The sequence below is a fragment of the Clinocottus analis genome, unplaced genomic scaffold (genome assembly GCF_023055335.1).
Source record: "Clinocottus analis isolate CAN_PGR_092001 unplaced genomic scaffold, fCliAna1.0.p SCAF_27, whole genome shotgun sequence".
Lineage (NCBI taxonomy): Eukaryota > Metazoa > Chordata > Actinopteri > Perciformes > Cottidae > Clinocottus > Clinocottus analis.
Window position 1 is genome coordinate 3,205,278 of NW_027176009.1, and position 23,314 is coordinate 3,228,591.

The window sequence follows — 23,314 nt, forward strand, 5'->3', positions numbered from 1 at the left end:
GGAAGCGTTTACAATCGCCTCTAGACTTTAGAATTTTTTTCATCTTGACCTCCAGCTACACAACCAAATGTACATTTAAGCATAAATAAGTGAATCGTTTGACTTCAAGCACCTGTCACACGTAGTATATATTTACTAATTCAAATAATTCAATATAGCTGTACTTTCATAGAAAGATCTTGCAATTCTGATCCACTTAAAAAAACAAACATGTGCAAAGCAGATGCCTTGAATGGTTAGGGCTGAATCGTGTCTCTTTATCGTGTCTTGAACTCATACATTTCCAAATCACACGTTGGTGACTAAATAATTAGAATTTGTCATATTATAAGTGAATGTAATGTGTTCTCCTCAAATACAATTTAACTCAAAAGGCTCAACATAGTTATAGGTTCGGTGTTTCCATTGGTACCAGAAATTATTTGTTGAATAATACTCCTTCACTTGATCACTCTTTAATAACCTTCATCTGAAAAGTGAGCTCTTGCTGCGTCATCACTCCGACATTAAACTTGAAATCTCTCATAACTGTGATTATGCACTTTGATCGAAACATTTCAAACTCACCCGCTTTATCACTGTAAAAACTCAGGTGCAGGCTGAAGTTATAGTAAGCTCAAAATAAATAGTTTCATTAGGCATAAATGCAGAAAGGTTTTCTGACGAACACAATTTCTCAAACCCAGCATTAACGGCGACTTGAAAACAAAAAACGCTGTTGAGCTGAAACAAACAAACACAAAGTAGTACAGAAGAGCGATGCTTCGTTAGTTAGTCAACAGAGTACTGGAGTTGTTCTGCTGCACAGAGTTTATTTAACAATATGGTATAGAAGTAAGAAATGAGTCTTTTAACCGGTTTATACAGTGTTTTCATTTTTCTTCCTTATATTTATAGTATTTTGCTGAATAACTTGATTTACAAGAGGAGAAAAAGTAAATCCCCTCTATGTCAAGTTTTCTTGAGAGAGGAATGAGGGTTGATAACATTTAGTTTTCCTCAGGGTGAATCTCAGAGGCTCTTCATCCGTAGAAAGAATTTAGAGGATGAAGAGTCATCAGAGATGTGGCCGACAAACAGGTGATCATCCCACCTCAGCTTAGGCGGCTGGTGTCTCTCTCTCACACACACTCTCTTTACACTTTACAACATTTGTATGACAAAAAGTATGAGAAAATCTGTTTAATGTCAATGCAACAATGTCCGACACCGGCAAGACAGATTTTCCAAATTCCAGGTCACTGAGATGTGGGTTGCACTTCTTATCGTCCGTTTGTGAGACCAGTCGGCGCTGTAGTTATTTTAGTGACTGTGAGTGTTTGTGTCAGTGTCATCGTGTGTGCCTGTATACATGCCCGTGTATAAACAACTGCCACAGTCCATTTCCTATTTCAATACAACCGAGTGCTCTTCATACACACAAAGAGGAGGGGAGCGGTCCCTGAACGCACCGTCTTGGAGTAATGGGACAACACTAGATTACAATTGCCAGGAATGACAGCTTGAGAATAGAACAAAAACCTGGCCCAATTCCCAGAAAAAGTTTTTTTTTTTTTTTTTTTTTTTTTTTTTTTTACAGTTTCAACACAACAATGCTTTAAGTTTCTTTTTTTCCAAAGGTACAAAATAAAAAGATATGAATAATATAATGCAATTGTACATTTTCTTTAAAAAAGAAAAATAAACGAGAAAGGCATGTAACCATACCAAAACAAAACCAAAAATAAATTGAGTATTGAACACATTTGGTCTCAACCAAAAAATATATTCTTTGTGGTTTAAATTTCATTTAACAACTAACCTTTAGGAAACAATTAAATTCCCTCAAAGTGTTGACTTCTTTTTTCTTTTTTAGTTTATCCCTTCCCTCGACCAAATTTTTATTGTTTCTTTTTACAACAGTTGAAACTTTTTACATGTCAGTACAAAAAAAAAAAAAACATTCTCAATCTTAGAAAGAACAAACCAAGAATAACAGAATAAAGAGTCTGAGGGAAAACTTGGAGGAAGCGGGGAGGGAGCATGGGTCCCTGGGAGAGAGATTGTGTTCTTTAGTTCGAAGCAGAAATGCTACAATCCCTCCACAAACTTCTCCAGAGTGTCCCCTGTAGCGTCTCCCGCCATCCCCAAGTCACTGTTCAGTCCCACTCTGTTGGGTGTGTTAAGCTGTGGTAGCATGGCGCTTTGTTCTGGTGTCCCCAAGTGTCCCTGCTCCATGGACCCTGACAGCGGGCCCCCGAGTACCGGGTGAGGGGAACCCGAGTGTGGTGGGTGTGGATGCTGCGGCGAGGGCTGGTTCTGGACCTGCGGTGAGGGACTGGAATGTGGACGCTGTTGCTGGGGCTGTTGTTGCGAGGGCGGACAGGTGGGCTGGACTGGTGCGGGGGAGCGAACCTGGTTGTTGAGGGCATTGGCTAGTATGGGCTGGCCGGGTAAGTGGGCTCCACCCTGGGGCTGGCCAGCCAGCAGGTGGGTCTGGGAGCTCATTGGGCTGGCCTGGGCAGGGGAGCCCATCTGCTGCTTGAGGAGGGCCTGCTGCTGCTGCTGCTGCTGCTGCTGCTGGAGTATCCGTTGATGTATTAAGGTCTTGGTGGAGTCCATACCCATGGCGGTCTGGGCCATCTGAGCCATGGGCGGGAGCTGGCCCATAGGTCCCCCAGCTGCTCCTGTACCTGCCTGCATGGCTAGCTGCTGCTGCTGCTGCTGCTGCTGCTGCTGCTGCTGCATACAAAGCTGGGAGTATGCAGCTGCTGTACCCTGCGCCTGAGCAGGGAACTGGCCAGGATGGCCCTGAGGCACCACTCCCTGTTGCTGTTGCTGCTGCTGCTGCTGTTGTTGCTGCTGCTGCTGCTGCTGCTGCTGCCTTAAGAGCTGCCGACGGTACAGCTCCTGGATCTGGGGGTTGGTGTTGTGTGTTGTGTTTATTAGCTGCCCTTGAGCCCCTAATGCAGCCATGCCCTGTGCAGGAGGCTGCTGAGGCTGCTGTGGGGGCATCCCTGGCCTCTGCACTGCCCCTCCTGGCATGGCCATGGTCTGCATTGTTGGCATGCCGGGTTGCTGTTGCTGACCTGCTGGCTGCGGCTGGTTGGCATGGTACTTGGCTGTTCGCTGTTTGATGAAAGCAGCCATTAGCTGAGGGTTTGATTTGAGGATGTTTAGGACTTGTTGTTGCTGCTGGGGCGAGCTGGGAGACTTGAGTGTGCGAAGAAGGTCCTGCAAGGCGTTGGGTGCAATAGCACCGGTTCTCTGGGGTGTTTGTGGCCGGATACCAGGCTGCTGTGGAATCAGCATCCTCTGGACCTGCTGAGCTTGCTGCCCTGGGACCATCAAGGCTCGCTGCATTGTCAAAGCCTGCTGTGGAGTCTGGCCCGGGACAAGGCCTGGTTGTTGAGTCTGAGCCTGCAATGGCCTGGCAGCTCCGGGCCACTGCCCTGGAGGCATGCCCGGTTGCATGACCTGTGGCCCCCTTGGCCCTGGCATCATCTGCATGGTTGGCTGCATTGGTCCGGTCATGCGCTGCTGTGGTTGCTGGGGGCTCATAGGTAAGCCGTTCAAGTTGACCCGGTAGCTCTGCTGGTTCTGCTGGGCCTGTGCCATCATCTCGATGTGCCGTGCCATCTTGACTGCAGCAAGGGGAGGCTGCTGCTGTAGCTGCTGAGGTGGCTGGGGCGGCTGAGGAAGAGGGGATTGCTGTTGGTGTAGAGGGGAAGCCTGGGGGCCATGTTTGCCCTGGGACACTGGTGTTTGAGGCTGGCCGTTGTTGGGAAACGAGGGGGACATGACGCCTGCTGCATTGGGGGTCTGCGGCTGGTTGCAGAGTGGCTGTTGGGGTGGTTGAGGAGTGTTTGGCTGTGCATGGGAAGTGGGAGTGCTGGGAGCAGCTGTGGCCGGTGGGGACGGTAGTGGCATGGTTCTGCCTTGCATCGTAGCCATTCTTCTCCTCATCAGCTGGGCCTGCTGGAGCCGGTGTTGCAGCTGCTGCTGACGTAGCTTGTGCTTGATGTTCAGGCAGAACGGGACAGGACACTTGTTCTCCTGACAGTGCTTTGCATGGTAACAGCATAAAGCGATAAGTTGCTTGCATACAGGGCAGCCACCGTTCGTTTTGCGCTTGCAGCCCTTTGTGTGCTGCACCACTCGCTTCATCTTCTGGCAGGACGGCAGAGAGCAGTTGGCATTGCGACACTGACAAGCGTGGACCAGGGACTGGATGCAGCGTTGGATACTTAAGCGCCGGCTCTCCTGTGGGCTCTTGGAGGCCTCTCCACTCTGGCCGTTGCTGTCGTCGTCCAGGCCAAGGCCCCATTTCACCATCTGGTGTTCGTGACCCCTCACGTTGTAACAATTAATGCACAGATCAAAGTCCTGCAAAAAAAGGGCAGACGGGAACACAGTAATTAACACAAGCTTAACAAAGTCTCAAATAGTTATACAAATGTATGTGCGTTTAACAATATCAGTATTTTAAGTAGTATACAAGTAGTATTCCGGATTTACCCTCGTTTGTCTAGTCTGTAGTCAACACAGACAGATTTCAGTTTTTTATTTGTATATTGTGTATACAGTTTCATGTACAGGACCGGGAGTTATTCCTGAGTAAAAAACACATCACAGCATACAAACAGCAGTAGTACAAACTCACCTCGCACACAGTGCAGTGCCAGCGTGTCTCAACATGGTGCTTGCACTCGTTGCAAGTATAGACAAATCGGTCCTGTCCCTGGTTGTGCAACTCAACTAGCATGCACATGGTGCTCCACTTGCACCTCCTCAGAGAGCTGAACTCCCAGTGTTTGTCCCTGGCCAGAGTCAGGAAAGCATCACGGCCATCCATCAGGTCACAAGAGAGCATGGGGTCAGGGTCAGTGATGGGAGGCAGGGTGTTGGCCATGGAAGCAGAGTGGAGGTGGATCACAAAGAACACCTTCATCGGACAGAGAAAGACGCACAGAAATCTGAGTTAGAGAAGCACAAGCAAAACTGAAACACTATTAAAAGATTTAGACTTTAAATCACTACTTCTAGCTTGGAAATTTGTTAAGTTAAACAGTAAGGACAAAAACTATTGTCAATTATCTATTGTATAATATTTAGAAAATGCCTGTAATCATCAAACAGCTTAATTAAAAAAAAAATATATATATGAACCTCTTTGTGTTTCTCCAAGGAGCTGTAAAGCTTCTGGGACAGATCATTGGCTACATTCGGCATCCCAGGTTTCTTCTTATTGGCTCGGCTGACACTGCTCTTATTTTTACTGGTTTTCTTGTTGTTCTTTTTTTTTGCGTTTTTGCTGTCACTTGGCGTACCCTGCAGGAGATATACAATGATGAATCTTAAAGAAAACAGTTTATTACATGTTCACATATTTGATCTACATTGACAATCTCTCCAGCTGCTCACAGTATGATTTTATTCATCTTCATCATAACGTGTTCTTTAGTTACATTGTGTTTCATGAAGTCAACTTCTCATTATTATAAGAATCATAAGAAGGAGTTGTTCATAAAAACGAGTTGAGTTGTAAATTCTGGCTTTGGTAGCACCAGATCAAACCATGGCACAATGTTCGCACCTCAGGGGTTTCAGAAGCAGCTGTGTTGTTCTCCTCCTCCTTCTTCCTCTCCTCCTCCTCCTGCTCCAGCTCCTTGATGCTCTCCTCCAGCACGTTAGGCCAGAAGTCGCCTTCAAAGTACGGCAGCTCATTAGCGCTGGTCAGACGGTCCTCTGTCGCCTGTTTGCAGATGTCCTGAGACGAAGATTAAAAGAACATTGACAATTCAAGTTATTTAAGATTTATTTAATTTGTCTTAAGTAATCCAACAGGCTGAGCATTCACATATGAATTGTGTTTGCCAAAATAGCAAATGTGTTCAACTGTTCACACAGAAAGCTCCCAGTAAATGTGATCAGGAACGCAGTAAATCAAAAAGTAACCGTTAACATATGTCTCCCGTCACAAATAAATCAAAGGTCTGCATGCACACGTAAATGTGTTCTTTGTTCTAAATATCACAAGCCGCTCAATCAGACTTCAGCCTAGCGTAAGTATATAAAAAAAGATATTTCTCCTCCTTACCTTGAAGTCGTGCAGAATCCTCTCTGCATAGGCCTTGTCCAGCATCTTCCTGTACCACTCTTGCAGCCTCTTAGGCTTGGGGATCTTCTGGTCAGAAGGATGACAGTGGAAAATGTAGTCGTCTCCTTCACTGGGTGGACACGCCCAGATGTGACCCTGGGTATACCTGCGGGCATACACAGACCAATAATAAGCCTTCCATAAAATAATACGCCTTCCTTATAATTAAATCACAGCACAAAGTTTACTGTAGAGACTTCCTCGTGGTGTTTCTTTCTTTCAACTGGTGAGGCGAAAAGAAAGCATTTCAGCAAGGTTTACCCGAGTTTCTTGACATATTCTAGATAGCCGATGAGGATCTCGTGGTACACAGCTGTTCGTAGATTCCGAGGTCTGAAGAAGTGAATACTGTCAAGGTATGATATGTAGACCCGCCTGCAGAGGTAGAGGGAGGGAACATGGGACATTGCACTTATAAGAAAAAGGGCCTGTCCTTTATTGTCATGTGCTACACACACAAGAATTGACTTTACAGACCTAGTGTTAGGGAAGGAGCACTCCGAGCCGTACTCCTGCACGTGCATGCCAAAGAAGCAGACATCCACGCCGTCAATCTCCTCAAAGGCGAAAAGTGCTTTGGTTCTGTAAGGAAAGGTCTCGGGCATTTCACCTGTGTCCACAAACCTGTGGTCATGAAGAAAAACATTAAATATTACAATATGTGAACAACAAAATGTGATCTCTGGTTAGATGGTAAAACTAGAGCATGTTTTAATACTCTGTCTTGGGTTATATCGCCAGCTAAAACACATCATGGTGTACTCCTGATGCAACACAATCAATACAAAGATGCCAACTGTGCAAAGTTGTAGATATATATGATGGTTTCTGTTATGAGGCCACAAAAACATCTCAAAATCTGTATAATACACTACATAAATCTTATATAGTAACATATTCAGACATTGTTTTATTTTATTTTGACTATAAAGCCTCCTAGAAGTCCGCCCGAGAAGTTATCTTCTGTGTCGCTGCTTTTAGCGAGACACGTGGGCATAATGGGACAAAGTGAAATGACCTTGAGTCAATAAAAAGAAAGCAGCTTTGAATCAGTCAACCTGAAGTTAACAGGTTCCCGGACAAGGGCATCCTCCCTGCGAGGATGGTACGCGCAGACTTTGATCGTGTGCGAGGATCAAACAGTGAACAACCCTCTGAAGTACTCAGGGAGGGTGTGCACGCCGTCTTGTCAAACAATCAGGTTCCACAATCAGTACAAACGCTTTACAGAGGGCATTCAGCTTTACATGGCAGAGAAAATAAAAATAAGCTCAGGACAAATACTCTAACAGTGGATTAATAAATCAGGGGGCGAGACCGATATTTTGGTTGTCTACGTCATGGCATTCCTCATCTTGACTCCTCAGTTGTTCATGTATTTGACTAAAGCACGTTTAGTTGCAAAACATGGAGTCAGTAAGAACAGGATAAAGTAATTAAAATGCTTAAAACACACAAAAGCATTCATTACATACACCCAGTTCTCCTGTCTTCAAGTTAGTGATGCTCTTACCTGGCTTTCATGCCTGGTTTTACTTCCACCATTTTCTCAGAGCTCGCCACCACTCGCACAAACACCTCTCCGGCCTCCGGGTGGTTCTGTCTCTTCAAGTATTTATTCACACGGTCCTCTATGTACATTCCCAACCGTGTCGACTGCAGCCCTACAGTGTACAAACATACAGAATGAATCTATGAAAAACGACAATGCTTTTAACCAGGATAGAAGAAAAAGCAGAAGATACACATTGAATACTTAAACAACTACTGCAGTAGCCTTCATTTTAATAAAACACAAACACCACAAGAAGAGATTTATGTGGGACCGTGAGAGCTCAAATTGCTTAGCACCATATGCCATAAAGGTCAGTATTCGTCCCCAGAGCTACAAACACCAAAGAAAAATACCAGAGACCACAAGGCCAAGATTAAAAAAATAAAAAGCCTGTAACTGCAGAAAAGCCGGAGAGACACATGCAGCCCATGTGCAGGTGGGTTATATTGTTTTGTGTCTTCAGTGCTTGTAAGACAAACCTGCAATAATCTGTTAACATTTCAAACACATATGGAGAGATTGGAACTAACTTTTTGCAGAGAACTTGTTTTCCTTTCGTGTTTTTGCGCTCTTCTTTAAACAATTCTCACAGATGAATCTGGAAAAAGACAAAGTAGATTCGTTACAATAAACATTAATTAGATGGGAAAATTATTATGCAAATCTACCAAAAGTTGAAGTTGACGTCTCACCCAGATGGCCAAATGACCTCGTAGTGTAAGACGCATATCTGGTGCATCTTCCGTCCACAATCTTTACATTCAACAAACCTAAAAGAAAAGCAAGCATACATTCAGAAATTATTTTTAAATAAAAAAGTTCACAGATCATTTATATCACTGATGATAACTGCAGATGCAGCAAGCAACCAATGCCTTAAGGAAAATACATCTTATTCAACATAGTCACAATGACAGTGTGAACTATGAGAACAGCCTGCGTTCTTCTGATGGGAAAAACTCAATGGTCAGACAGTTTTGACACGAAGCAGCTGCCACTGCCAAGTTGCCCCGAGGCCTCACTGAAATCTAAATGACTGATGTGAAGGCTCCAGAGATAAAATGTGCAGATTGTTCACCAAGAGCACAAACACAAAACCAGATGTGAAAGATGTAAGATGTGATAAGGAACATGCAAGTGGGAAAAACTAACTTCTAAATAAAAAAAGAACAGAAAGAAGATGACACTAGCTCCTTCTCACTGAGGGTTTGCGCCTACTTACGGTTCAGAGTCGAGCACATCGTTCTTCTTCCGTTCAAACTGGTCTTTTGATATCATCCTGGAGAGTCAGAGACAAGAAGGGAAAAAGTTGTTTCTCATTGCTGGCAGAGTCTGTGGGGGGCAACGCTTCAGTAAGACTCTAAAAAACCCTGAAGAACCTCATGAATACCATGCAAGCAACATGTTAAAAACAATAGGGAGATACTTCTCATAGCTGGAGACACTAATTTATTAGAAACTCTAGTTTCTAATAAAACTTTTCTGAGGCAAGACTTTAACTACAAGTGGCATAGTTTCCGCTTTGAAACCGAGATGGTAGTCAGAACGGGTTGAGTGAGAGGGATGTTTCCTTTTGCTATTTGAAAATAACTTAAGAAGAAGTTTACCCTCACAATAGTTTTTTAACACACACAACCAACTGTTTTTTATAGTACAGTGGGCTATCACTAGCCAGTTTACTCACGTCTGTGGCTGTGCAGGATCATCTCCCAAAGTCACACTCTCCCCCTGGATCTCATTGAAGCACTTCTCACAGAAATGATACCTGCAACATTACACATTTAAAATTCTGCACATTCCTCACTTACTTTATATTCGGCTACTTGTGTGTTCAGTACAATTCTGCAGAAAAATAACGCTGTCTTTCATGTATTATAACAGAGCGGGAAACCCCTGAGCTCCCATTGAGAGTGTAAATGGATTGTGCTGCAAGAGCCTCATGTTGTCTGCCAGGCTTTGCTGTATCACAACTGCTGAGCTGCTCTGCATTAAAGTGGACAGTTTACGTGTGAAAAATGGGCTGCAGTGACCCTGTTTATGCACCAGGGGGTGCAAAGGATATCGGTGCAGGCGGTCATCTGCTGGATTTCAATTAAGAGGAAAAAGGCATTGATGGGCAAGTTACATTTTTTTTGTCAGTCAGTCGCACCATAGACACTAAGCAATCAACGCACAGCTAGGTTGCTCTGTGCCTGACACTCTTTGGGGTTTAAAGTCTTTAGTGCGTTTCCCTGTATGTGCAACACTGGCACCTGGCAGTTAATAAATGTTGTTGTGAGAAAAAACATTTTGTGGTCCCATGCCATGCCAGGAGGTAGAGCCATTAAAGCTGAAGCTGTCAGGACAACTCTACAGCCTGGATCCCAGTGGTCCCTCTACAGCTACAGAGGAACAGAGCCCAGGCTCCAGGCGGTGGCTGATGCAGTTAAAATTGCTGCACTTATTGCCCATGAAAACACTTAATGAACAACTGTGCATGCAAATGTATGATGCGTATAAAATAATTCTGTGAGATTACAATTCCAACAGATTTTAATTTTAGAACCAATCCAAATTTAGGTTTAATGGCAGACAAACACATTTATGCATAGACAAACACATTAATGCATAGAGAGACGCATGTACCTGTTCTGGTAGCTGTAGTATGTGCCTCCAGTAGGTATGGTGCAGAGCTGCTTGCCATAGCAACAGAGGGTTTGAGGGGAAAACTCATACTGCAAGTAACAAGAAAGAGGACAACGGTGGTGAAAAAAAACAACAACAAGCTTTATTCATTCCATAAGTCCTGTTTGAGATTAGAAAATAAAGTTTACCGTTTGGTTTAGCGACTAAATTTGCCTGGACAAAGCACGAAAACATTCACAATGCCGCAGTGAAAAGTAAAACTCATCTTTCTGAGACAAGTCGTTTCACCAAACAAAAAGAGAAGTGGTAAACATTGGAATTTTAGTAATTAGGCAGCAACGGAAAAAAATATCCTTTTTTATGGCCAGACAGACAAAAAACATATCCCTACTTCCCTTATTGCATCTTTAACTCCGCCTTCATCTCACCTTCCTCCCACAACAGTACCCCAGGCCCTGCATGACAGGGTCGATCTCTGACTCAAACACCTCGGCCAGCTTGGAGCAGTACTTGTAGACACGGGATGTCTTGCGGTTGTAGAGCCAGGCGTTGTTGAACATCACCCAGACATCCTCAACATATTGCCAGGGCTCTTGGTATTGGCCTGTGTCAAGCTTGCGCTTAATTGTGGACAGGTCTATTGGGTTCTTAACGATGTCAAAGTAGTCCTGCAGTGAGAACAACAAATAAAATGTTTCGGTTGGAGATCAATAGAACAAAAATAGTGCAGCTGAATCACGGGCATCCATCAAAACTGTACATTTAACAACCTCCCGTGGGCAACACGTTCATCATGTAACAACATTTGGTGGCAAGTGCATGTGTGTACGTACAGGGATACCCAGAAGCATGGGGTCTACTGGCTGTCTGAAGGGCAGTGACTCGGGGTCCTGCCTGTAGAGAGACTCCAGAGTCGGCATCAGAGCCTGGCGCAACTCCTCGGGCTTGAAGACTGAAAAATGAACAAAGCACGTGTTAGCAATTTAAAAAGGTTAGGGGGAAAGCAGAGTTTACTGTGCAGGGACACTGTGGAGAGAAAAAAACAAAGGCTACTGCTCCATTTTGTTTCTATGCTGTAACTTTACAAAGACTACGGACACTCTGAACAGAGTACAACTATAGACCCGTTAGTGAACGGCAACATTGAGTTCTTGCCTAGCTGCATTTTATCATCTGTACGACATCACCTGTTTCTAATTATCGAACACTCCCAACAACAGAAACAAAACGACACATCAGCAACATTAGAATTTGTTGGGTTTATTCTACCAGCAGGTGCACAGCCTGTTTGTTATTTGTGTAAAATGCCGTCAGGCTCAAAGAAGACTTGCAAGAGTCTGGACATTGTTCAGAGTCAGTGCCAAACTCGTAATAAGTCATGACCGTCTCTCAGTTGGCACAGAGGGGATGTATTAACATTACTGCCAATGATGGAAACCCTCTCCGCTTACTGAGTGGCTGGGTCAGACTCCACACAGACTTTAAACATTTGTTGGCATCAGACTCACTTTTCCTTCGTGACTGAGAGGGGGATGAAGAGGCTGTGCCATTGGCTCCGCCGTCTTCCTCTTCTTTGGGTTCTGTCTTCATTTCTGTTTTTTTCATCTCCACCTCCATTGGCTCCGGCTTTTCCTCTGGCTCCTCCTTCTTAACCATCGTTGAGGCAGAGTCTTCCTCAGTCTATAGACAGAGGATAATTACATTATTATTATTATTATTATTATTATTATTATTATTATTATTATTATTATTATTATTATTATTATTATATCAGAGTCATGTTTTAAAACTGAACACTACAAAATGTTAGCTGACTGATAGCATTTGTCTCTCATAATCAATACTTTGATGATCACCTGTCTGACCTTTTTCTCTTTTCACATAACAAAAATTGGTTAATGCTTAATTTTAGATGAAAAGGTAGTTTGCTCCTTGCATTGTTTAGGTTCAAGTCTCACATTCACTGCCACAGAAAAGTTTGGAGAAGGAAAAATACGTTTCGGAGAAAGAATGATGTTCTTTATAAAAAATGATTGAAATTAAAAAATGAAAATAAAAACATTGTAAGAACTTTTCATATCAGAACATGTTGGGTTTTTTAAAATACGTTTACAGGCACTAACACCAAATTGAAAAATATATATAAATTGATGAACAAATGTATAGATGGATCATGCAAATCTATGCAGGCTACGTAAAGATATATTTAAACTTTATTTTAAGAGGGAAGGATGAATCATTGGAGAGAGTGCATGACGGGATAGATAAATAAGTTGACGATTCAACCCACCTCCATCTTGGGCTCAGTTTTGCCGCCAGCGGCCTTGAACTCTTGTTTGTCATGGTGTGCCTCTGCTTTGACCTCCTGGACAGGCAGGTCTGCTTTGACATGCTGTGAGTGCAGGTCGGCACTGGCAGTTGAGGCTGGCGTGGGCACCCGGTTTTCCAGACTGGCCCCTGGTTGAGACAGCTGAAACAACAGGGAGGGATAGAGATTGAGATCGAGGAGACCAATTTGAGGTATTGGCAACAGCGCAGTTGCTTTTTTTGCATGCAGGGCTGAAACCACAACACAGATGAGCACCTCCATATTGGTTTCATTGCTCTCTTGTTGAAAGATGTTAACATTCCCATTGTGATGGATGCTACAAGCAGTGATGAAGATGCAGTTATCAGACAGACAGGTGGATGGGGCGGGTTGGTTCATGACAGTCAGAGGGATGGGAGTTTGCAGGGGAGGGCATGCTGAGGGTCTCTGTCTCACCGGCGTGGTAGGGGGCTGAGGTGGGGGCTGCTGCGTCTGTGCTGCTGCAGGGAGTTCCACCTGGGGTGGGGGCTGGGTGGGACGGGGCGGGGTGGCACCCTGGGCAGGGCCAGGGAGGGTGGGGGTGGAGCTGCGGCTAGAGGACTGGGGGTGCGGCATGTTAGTGACCCCCCCAGCCGTGGAGGCGGAGGAGGCAGCAGGAGGAGGCGTGGTGTGCAGGGGGGTTTGGGAGGAGGCTAGCTGAGGGCTCAGCAAGGGGGCAAGTGCATTCATGGGGAGGTTAGCGCTTTGTTGTTGTTGTTGTTGTTGTTGCTGCTGGAGAGAAGGACACACAAAAGTGGCAGGCGGACATACGTACACACACAAGATTAGCAGACAAACATACAGTCATAAGGTCAACCAGACAGACACAGAACCACCCACAATTTGAGGTTTAGTGAGCACCTTGTGATTGGCATGAGGACAATTTAAGCGCAATTAAGTGTGTAGCATGATCGGCGATGATAGTTCGAGTTTTAGTCCCCTGGAATTAGCAATACTAAAAAGGATGGCGTTACTGATAACCGAACAGCTAAACCAATCCGTTATCTGACTTCAATACAGCTCAACATCCCTCGGCATGTCTCACCTGGGTGATGGCAGCTTGTGCAGGTGGCTGGCCTATGCCAGGCCCCAGGGTGACATTCATGGACCCCGTTGCAGCGACTGTAGTTGATCCTGGAGGGAACTGGGTTTGAGCCAGAAACTGTCCCTGGCTGGCCGTCTGTCCTACCATGTTAGCACCAACATGTCCGGCTATCAGGCCCTGGGCCTGGGGCATCCTGGAGGGAGACATGCCCATCTATAAAGGCAGAAAAAGATGGTGTTAGTATGAGGACGGCGGCCGGGAAGCACCAAACCAGACGCACCAAAGATCTATCACATCACTGGCATTCCGGCCGTATAATTATAATGTACATGACATTCTTCCATCCACAATAAATGTTTGTGTGTGTAACTACTTTGCTCCCTTCAAAAGTCTTCCAGATGTCTATATTGTCTTTAGTTCTGAAGCAATTATTCGAGTAATTGTTTTTGTTATAAAAGAAAAACAGGCTATTGCTTTCTTTAGAGTGCCTTATTTCTAATTTAGGGTTTTCCAGAAAAGCCGGTAAAATAAGAACTGATTTTATTTTATTTCATATACCATTAGAAATATTTACACATTTAGTAAATTCAAATATTGCCTTGGTAATTAGTATTTGCTTTTACTGGTAAGTACATGATTGAAGAACGATTAAGGAAATATGTAGCTCATCACAGTGGTTTCAGAAAGTATTCAGACCCGTTCACACTTTGTGTCCATATTAATATTAGGGCTGCAACAACGAATCGATGAAAATCGATTATTAAAAAAGTTGGCGACGAATTTCATTATCGATTTGTTGTGTCGCGCGATTATTACGCTGCTCAATAAGTTGCGGAGATGTTTGAGTGATGAACAAAACAGTTGAGTGGAGCGGAGCGCAGCAGACAGGAGGTCTGCGTAGTCACGTTGCATGTACAATAACTTAACAGCTAGGCTAACCGTTGTCGTTAGCTCGCTAGCTAGTCTTCATTTCCTGTGTTTGAGCCGCGCTGTTGGGTTGGATAACATCTTTGTTTTAAAATACCGCGGTGGCTTCAAGAGAAGCAACGCGTAAATATCCCCTCTGAGGTGCAAAACGTAGACATGCGTTCACAGTCCGATATAATGAGGCTTCATGACATGTAGAGGAAGTGCTGCTGGGATTTGTAGTTCGATATACAGAGGTGGAAACAAAGTATTTTTACTTCGTTACTGTACTTAAGTAAATTTTTACGTATCTGTACTTCACTTAAGTAAAAATAATAGTGCATACTTTTTACTCGGTTACATTTTGCAGCTATTATCTGTACTTTTACTCCACTACATTTCTACAGTAGGAGTCGTTATTTGTTACATTTTATGAACACCATTTCGCTAAAATGTTGCCGAAATGTTGCTTCCCAGCCTCATCTGAGCCCTCTGATATGAGCCACCTTTGGCCCCATTTAAAAAACATGTTTGATTTCAAAGGCCCCAAGAATGACACGTGGAGGTTTCAATGCCTTTCCTGTCTATCTTAATGTCCCTGACTTTTTGAAAATTAAAATATATATATTTAATTTGGTTGCTTATAATTATTACTACTAGTGACTTCTGTAGAGGCATAAGTATTACCAGTAGCTATATCTGCATACTTCTACAACATCGTACAGGCTGAACATTGAGAGACAAACCATTGCATAAGTACTTTTACTTTTAATACTTAACGTAAATTTAAAAGTACTTTTTACTTTTACTTAAGTAGGATTGTTGATGTAGTACTTTTACTTTAATTTTCCTGGGTACTTGTACTTTTACTTAAGTAAAAAACTTCAGTACTTCCTCCACCACTGTCAATATCTAATTAATAACCTTTGTTTAGGTAAAGTGCAGTCCGTAAGTTATCTTCCGATAACTGATATGTAAAAACATGCTACCCCAAACTAGTGTGTGTGTGTGTGTGTGTTTGTGTGTGTGTGTGTGTGCGTGTGTGTGTGTGTGTGTGTGTGTGTGCGTGTGTGTGTGTGCGTTGTGATTAGCGTGCCCCTCTGCCTTCTTTACCGCTGGGACGGAGCTCATGTTCATTTGCTGTGGGTGGTTCATGGGTGAGGCAGCGCGGGCTCCCATCGGTGTCTGGGATATTTGGGCGTTGGGCAGAGCCATGTGGTTGAACTGGTTGATTCCTATACGAAAGAGTGGACAAAATATTAAGCAATGAACAAACAGAACTCAAGGAGTGCAGAAGCACTTAAAGTCAAAGATAGTGGTGAACGTTTATACATTCATAACTAAAAACATACATGAACTTTCATTTGAAGTTGTACCTGGGGAGATTTTTGTATGTAGTACGTATAATGAAGTACTTGCACAACTTAGGGGCAGCAGACGGCATCTTTTAACACAAGAAAAACATTTCTCTCTTCTCTGTGGTTTCTTGCCTTTCATGGCATCTTCAGTGAATGCGTTCTGCTTCCCTGACACGTTTCCTTATTTAGACTCCCTAAAATGTGGGCTAGTGTTTATCCCCTTATCATAATCATCTTTACTGTTCCTCTTCATCTTCCACATCTTTGTTTTCTTTGCATCTCAATTGGAAAATACAATGTGCAAATACCTTGTGACACCTGCATGCGGTTCATGATCTGATTTGGCATGTTGGGCAGAGGAACAGGTCCATCTACAAAGAAAAAACAAAAGAAAAACATTGAAACAAAAATGGCTTGAAAACAGCATAAACGGCTGTAATGAACAAAAGTAATCTCATCAACATTTCCACTGCATAGTTTTCTAAAGAAAGGTTAAATATTCTCAACTTTTTACAAGAATACAAAAAATAAAACATGACAAAGGGCTATAAAGGACAATTGTCTAGATTATGCCTAGGTTTTTTAATTGATTTTCCAAAGATAAAATATATTCCTTTGTCAGTTAATAAAGACAAAAATGACGAAATCAAGAAACATTTTCACAATGATGTGCATCATTTCACACAGTGGCATACACCACAGCTCTCTACCTCAGTTTTAAGGGTCGACTATATAGCACGACCTCTTCAGGTTATCGGTATCAGTATGACCCGACCATTGCTGGAAAATATGTCAACTTAACCAGCTTTGCAGCTGCGAAAGATTCTTTTTAATAACAAAAATGGAAATAAACTGCAAAAAATATAAGGGATATCAAGGACATAAACAGTTGTGGGTTTAAAAAAAAAAAAGAGAAATATTTTGAACTTTTCCTGAAATTCGTGTGGTCGTGTAAACCCTGTACTCACTCTGTGGCCTTGGGCCAAAGGCACTGGGCTGGGGAAGGCCGGGCTGCTGGGTCCCCTGGGCGGTCAAAGGTGCCTGGTTGATTATTTGCTTCTGTAGCCTTGAGCGCCTCTTCTCCTCCAGTTCCTTTTGGATTTTATAGATTTTCTCAGCCAGGAAGTGATAGTACTCATCCTGATGGGAGAAAAGGAGAAAATGGAAGAAGATGATCAAGTTTACAAAAACAAGCATACTGTGTATTTTGAGGATCTGCTAAAAAAAAGAAGAAAATAGACAGAGAAGGTGAGCAAGTTATTTCCTAGTTGACATCGTTTCAGAAAACCTACCCGGCTGTTAGCGGACTCGTACATGTCCCCCTCCACTTTTCTGGCGTAGGCCACCAAGTTCTCCATTCGTCTGTCCTTCAAAGCTGCCGGGTCAGGGGTTGGGAATATGGCTTGTACGCTGCCACAGAAGTACAGGATTTGCGTCAATGAATATCTAATTTCTAATGCTGTACTTGAAAACGTACATTTAAAAATCACGGTTAGAAAGAACAGTGCCGAGACGGTGACTAACAAATAAAGAGACTACCATGTCTCCAGCAGCGCTCTGAACTTACAGTTTGTGTACGAGGTGATTGCGCAGGTCCTGAGTGACGTGCTCATGCCAGGTTTTCCTGGTCCCTGTGGCAGAGATGGGTGCTGCGGTGGGCAGGTTGCCTATTGAGCCCACAGCTGACCCGTCTGACAGCAGCTGACTGGAGGACAAACAGGACGACAGTTAGAAGCGACAGCTTTAAAATATTGTATTTTTTCTTGTGACAACTGCACTCATAATTGCATCCTAACCTGTGCATTGAAAGTAGATACTTAAAGTTTCTTGCAATTAAAAAAAAGCATTTAGGAACAACAAGGCAATGTAATTATCGGCTGGGACTAACTTAGAGTTGAGTGTGTTGGGGAGGGAGTCTGTGTGCAGGTTCGTCTGATCTGAAGTGGTCACGGACAGTGTCGCACCGCCAAGAGCCATCTGGTTTCCTGTAATACATAAAAATAAAATTGAGCTTAGCCTAATACGCCATTTCTACAACTAAAGCATACATGGTACTAAGCAAGAAAAACATACATAGAACAGTCAGGTCAGATTTATTTACAGAGATGTTTGACCCATATTTAACCCATATTTAACCCATTTTTGACCTTTGAGGTTGGCTACGCAGTGTAGGACCACAATTAATGACTTCTTTCATTGTCCATTTATCTATCAATTATTTTCCTAAATTATTGATTGTTTGTTCACCATCACTACTGAGAGGAGAGATTTAAGAGTTAACAACTAATTATTTTTAGCAGCTCTAGTGCTATTTATTCAAGTCAATCAATACATACATGTATATATTTTTTGAAAAGATCCAATATTGTAAGGTTTCTAAAAGATTGTATCGAGAAAAAAAAAAAAATATATATATAAAAAACAAAAATATATGTTTGGTTTTACCAAGTGCATTGATGGATCTTATCTGTGGAAGCTGGGCCTGTGCGCCTGCTGTTTGTCCTGGGCCTCCCGGAGCCCCCCGGGCCAGCCCTGTGGCCTGGCTGCTGTAGGGCAGCCCAAGTGCCTCGTAGGCTCTCTGCATGGAGCTGGGGTCTATGGGAGTTGAGGTATTGATGGTGGGAGCACTGGGCTGGCCCACACCAACTGAGGACATGGGGTTCTGGAGGCCCGCACTGGGGGAGCTCAGCATGGCTGGGGAGAGAGACGGAGCAGACAGGCCAAAAACACTTAAATACAATCATATTGATTATACTGTCAGCTATTTGAAATGTTGAACATCATACTCGCTCTACTGCTGCACCAGCTAAAGAACACAAGCAAAATGCAAATGTTGAGGCCGTGTGCCAAACCCAATAAATATGAGAAGAATCTGCTTTGGTGAAACCACAGCAACAAGACTTCGCAAAGACCTCGTACCAAACACACACTTTGACCTCTGGCAAGATGAAGGCACATGGCAAAACGATACAGTGAGAACATAATGTAAGGCTAAACGATTGAAAAAGCAGCAAACTGAATAAATGCATGAATCCCTTCAGGGGACTGAGCATTAGCATATTTTTCTGGGTTCAGGCTTTGGTCGGGCGAAATAATATCTTAAGTTTGTGTAAAGACAAAAATTGAAGGAGGCAGCATAAAAAAAATACTGCATTGTGTTTGTGTTGGCAGGAGAGACACACAAGCCTCTGCATCATGTTCTTTAACATACAAGCCAAACAGGGACAGACCAACCCTGGAATGCTTTAAGTGATGAAAGATGCTGAGCAGAGTGGTGACGTAAAGAAAAAAAGAAAAAAAGAAATAAGGGTGAAAATGTATAAGTGACTAGTGCAAGTAATCTAGAAAAGAATGCAAAAGATGGTTGGGCACAAAAGAACAGACTGTGAATCTGTGACAACAGTGAAAAAAAACAAAACAGAAAAACTGTTTTCGTACGAGGCAAAGAGAGTGTCAAATTCGGTTCTGCTCAAGAGGGGAGTAGCAGTAAACAGCCCAACAGCCAATGGCTAAGCAAGACACCTCTAGCACACGCTCTGTTTCCTCCCTCTCTCCCTCCCTCCATCACGTTCCTATCCCTCTTGTGTATCGGATTACAAGCCCAGCAGGACCATACTCTTACTCGCTGAGTGCTTTGAGGAAATGTGGTGGAGCAATGAATTGCCTGAATAGTAAAATATAAAAATATTTCAACACAACACAGAGATGGAACAGCCAACCAAAACCGTCACCTTTTCAGCTGATTGACCACAACCGGTGATCAACACATCAGTGTCAAATTTTGACACTGATGTGTTGCAGGATAGTTTTAGGATAGTTTTTTTTTTACATAGTTATATTGTAATTCATTCCTAACGGAGGCGTCTGGCTAGACATCTGACGTTAACCGAGGATGTAGAGACTTGCATTTTGACTTGTTCTATATAATACAAATTTGTATTGAAATTAAATTATAACATTAACATGATGGGTTCAAATGTAATGTTGTTAAACAAAACGCGTCAATCATAGTTAGAATTACAATCTGAAACGGCCAAGAACAATACAATCCAACATCTGATTTCAGGAAAGCCGCAAGCAGGTGCCCTTCTTTCACTACAGATCAGTAGAGCTCAATATACTAGCATAATCTGAAGATAAAGACAGGGGCCTTTGTCAGACAAACACATAGCTTGCCACGTCTAGATGTCCTTCTTGTTCAGCAGTCAATGGAAGTAATTCAGCCGTGCGTTTGACGTCTGCGGTGCGTTGAGCGACTTAACAATGGTCAAGCGCCAGCGGGCGCCAGCCAGCTTCTTTTACTTACGTTGCTGGGTGCGCTTGTCGCTGGCGTTCTTCAGCGGCAGGCAGACGGGGCAGTCGTGTCGTGTGCAATTTTTCCAGTGGGAGATGATCTGTCTGGACGACGCACAGTGAGCCACTGCAAAGGAAAAGAGACAGATAGATGGAGACTTCCAGGGTTTAGTATTTTAATGCTGACAGTTTGCCAAAAAGTGCTCAACTCTCTTTTATCAATAATTAGGAATGCCACATTCATCTTGGAAATGTTATTGACACAATAGCAGTTTTCTAACAGTTTAGATAAACAAAGTGTGCCCACATGCAACCTTATCACTAGTAAGAAAAGTGTTTAAAATGGTAGGACTTTGGCAAAAAAGCATGTGTATTGAAGTACTGAGCATGCGAGAGTTGGATTAGCCTGTACTGCACGAGTTGAGTTTCTAACAGATTTTTCATATAGTTTTACTCAATTTTTTGATTCTCTGATTATTATAACAGCATACAAGAAAAGCAAAGTTTAGTGAGTAACACAGAAAAAAATAAAGACGATTGGACAAAATGTGTCGATAGTGAGACAGGTGGACAGTAAGAGCTAATGAGAAAGCTCACTGCAATGGTTCCCACTCTTAGAAGAACACTGATTTGGTCCAGTGGAAAATGAACTAAAGTGTACTCCTGATGCGTAACTGAACAAACGGAGGCGCTTCATGTTATCTATAGTTAGGCTTGCGTGCTAGCACCTTGATTTGATAAGAAATCACCAACAGGCTAAATATTGTCTAGCTAGCTGCCTAGCACGCAAAAATATGATTTAGAATTACCAATATGATTACTGCTTAGCTCTAAGAATTATGGACAAATAAACAATACAAAATGTAAAGTGTTGCATAAGAGTCAAAACTACTGGCAATGACTAAAACATAGTTGGGCTATCATACTGGTGGCTTTTGTAAGTTACATGCAGTAATGTACAAAAAGAGCTTGGATGCAGCGCGCAAGGTCCTGCAGGTGAAAATGAACCAACAGACATCAGATAAATCTAAAATCTTAGGAGGTGAAAACCGTGTGTTTGGGAACAAAATCAATCTTCAGTTATTTCAGTGGCAGAGAGAAGCAGAGATCCTAAGCAGGAGGAAATGAGCTGGCATGCAGGGAACAGAAACATAGACTCCTTCACACTTGACATCTTGGCCTCCGAGTATGTTTGGCATGAAATTTAACTGAAGCATTCAAGTCCAAGACCAGAGCAAGACATTAAAACAAATATAAACTTGAGTCGCTTGAGGGGACCTTTTGATTACAGCAATGCTGGTGCTGACGGGGGACCAACAGCAGACAGAAACAAGAAAATAGAGGCGGGAGAGAGTGAAAAACAAGCAAAAAGGGAGGTAGGAGATGAGTGTTGTGTTTTTTAATGAATGGAAATCTCCATGCCTGCATTAGGCAGATGTATGAGCCACAAGCAGTGAAGGGAAACTCTTTCATGGTGATGAAGGTAAAAATTAACCCCGTCTGTCCATCTTGAAATATTAATATTTGGTTATCAAGTTTTAATCTTAACCGCCTAATCTTGACCTCCAATAAACATAATTGTCCCATTACGAGAATCCTGATCCAAGTTGATGCAATTTTCAAGTATTATTTTCCCCACACAAGGTTTTTCATTGCTTGCTCGTTTTATCTGATGTTTTCTGAATGTGGTCGGTGTAAAACAATCCATACTTTGACTAAAAGAGTATATCAAAAGGTCAGTGGCATTTTTACCAACTATTCCCCTAAAATTACTTATTTTCTTTATACATTAAATAAAAAAAGGGGGCTGTCATTCAAAGTGTTATAGGCTCAACTTGAAGATTTTACACAAGAGCCAGATATTAAATTGTTGATAACCGTCATATAATTGGTTTACTTTGTCAAGATTGCAATGAGCATTGACAGTAAGAAAGAAAAACTGAGTTTATGTTGTGTTAAATCTTTAAATCAGGTGACCACACAACAACCAAGTCTTAAACAGTAAAAAGTTGTCTTCTAAAAAAATGTCACCCCATGAAATTATCCATTTTATTTCATTATCCGATTGCTTCAAATGATCCAACTCACCCTGGCAGGACTTGCCGGCTTGGCAGTGGGTCATGTGGTTGAGGACGTTCTTCATGGTGCGGCAGTGAGGCAGGGCGCAGGCTCTCACCTCCCCGTTGGCCTGCTCCCGTCGCTGGCACTTGTGTGCGTGAAGCAGCAGGACCAGCTGCTGCTGGATCAGCTTGCGCTTCTCTGGGTCGGCTGTGGGGCCGGCTGAAGACACCGCCACGCCGCCGCCGGCCAGAGGGAGCATCGCTGCCTGCTGCTGCACGGTTGACAAGGAAAATGACAAATGTCAAAGGTTGTAATGATTTGGGCTTGCGAGGTTGACAATATCACAACACTGCCGGCTCTGACAGTTACCATTTGACTGAAATCACATTTAGTCATCCTTGAATGTGTCAAAAATAATGCTACTGTTTTTTTTCCCTCAAATGTACGGTTAATACTTTTTTTTGTTTCAGAATTATCAGACATACTCCTCGAGTCTCAGTCTAGCCAGTGTGTATTAGATTGACTGCCGCCAGTGTTACACCGCAGTATGTAAACCAAGAGACCGTAAACAGCAGATGACAGACAGTAAAGTAAACACAAATACAGTAATAGTAACATTTTTATTTGTCTTCTTGGTTTCTGATTTTTTTTCTCAAAGGAGCACACAGACAAGTGATTGGCAGAGCAGCTATACCTGCTGTAGAGAGCAAAAAAGCAATTTAGTTTCAGTTGGACTTTAAATGCTTTGTTTTTAAGCAACCGTGTGGATGTAAAAAGAGAAAATTTATCACCCAATTATAGTCAACGAGCAATCAGGAGTCAATTAAAACCAACCAAGGCAAGCCATTTATAATGCAGCAATTTCTACTTGGGCCGCCATTAGCAAAACTGAGTAAGACTCAGGATTCTTCCTGAACTTTGTTTTACAAGTCTGAATGTCAAGACAGACCCACATTAGTCAAAACAGCACAAACCTGCCACCAAA

General features: G+C 42.9%; 1 protein-coding gene across 3 annotated transcripts in view; it reads right to left on the reverse strand.

Moving 5' to 3' along the window:
- Positions 1-42: 42 nt before the first annotated feature.
- Positions 43-23,314, reverse strand: part of crebbpa (CREB binding protein a) — a 42,032-nt gene continuing 18,760 nt past the window's right edge. Inside the window, exons 3-30 of one of the 3 annotated variants that reach the window (XM_068592269.1) lie at positions 22,357-22,600; positions 20,282-20,395; positions 18,421-18,669; positions 17,864-17,960; positions 17,543-17,680; positions 17,268-17,385; positions 16,944-17,115; positions 16,284-16,346; positions 15,731-15,852; positions 13,712-13,924; positions 13,084-13,395; positions 12,610-12,789; positions 11,828-11,999; positions 11,153-11,271; positions 10,748-10,987; positions 10,320-10,408; positions 9,379-9,459; positions 8,917-8,973; positions 8,387-8,464; positions 8,225-8,292; positions 7,653-7,803; positions 6,617-6,763; positions 6,401-6,514; positions 6,080-6,245; positions 5,576-5,749; positions 5,149-5,310; positions 4,643-4,924; positions 43-4,365 (exon numbers count right to left, since the gene is read on the reverse strand). In XM_068592269.1, coding sequence (XP_068448370.1) covers positions 2,071-4,365; positions 4,643-4,924; positions 5,149-5,310; positions 5,576-5,749; positions 6,080-6,245; positions 6,401-6,514; positions 6,617-6,763; positions 7,653-7,803; positions 8,225-8,292; positions 8,387-8,464; positions 8,917-8,973; positions 9,379-9,459; positions 10,320-10,408; positions 10,748-10,987; positions 11,153-11,271; positions 11,828-11,999; positions 12,610-12,789; positions 13,084-13,395; positions 13,712-13,924; positions 15,731-15,852; positions 16,284-16,346; positions 16,944-17,115; positions 17,268-17,385; positions 17,543-17,680; positions 17,864-17,960; positions 18,421-18,669; positions 20,282-20,395; positions 22,357-22,600 — 6,417 coding nt within the window. In that variant the 3' untranslated portion in view covers positions 43-2,070. Of the gene's footprint in view, positions 4,366-4,642; positions 4,925-5,148; positions 5,311-5,575; positions 5,750-6,079; positions 6,246-6,400; positions 6,515-6,616; positions 6,764-7,652; positions 7,804-8,224; positions 8,293-8,386; positions 8,465-8,916; positions 8,974-9,378; positions 9,460-10,319; positions 10,409-10,747; positions 10,988-11,152; positions 11,272-11,827; positions 12,000-12,609; positions 12,790-13,083; positions 13,399-13,711; positions 13,925-15,730; positions 15,853-16,283; positions 16,347-16,943; positions 17,116-17,267; positions 17,386-17,542; positions 17,681-17,863; positions 17,961-18,420; positions 18,670-20,281; positions 20,396-22,356; positions 22,601-23,314 lie in introns of all 3 variants that reach the window. The other 2 variants (XM_068592268.1, XM_068592270.1) reach the window with 2 other exon arrangements.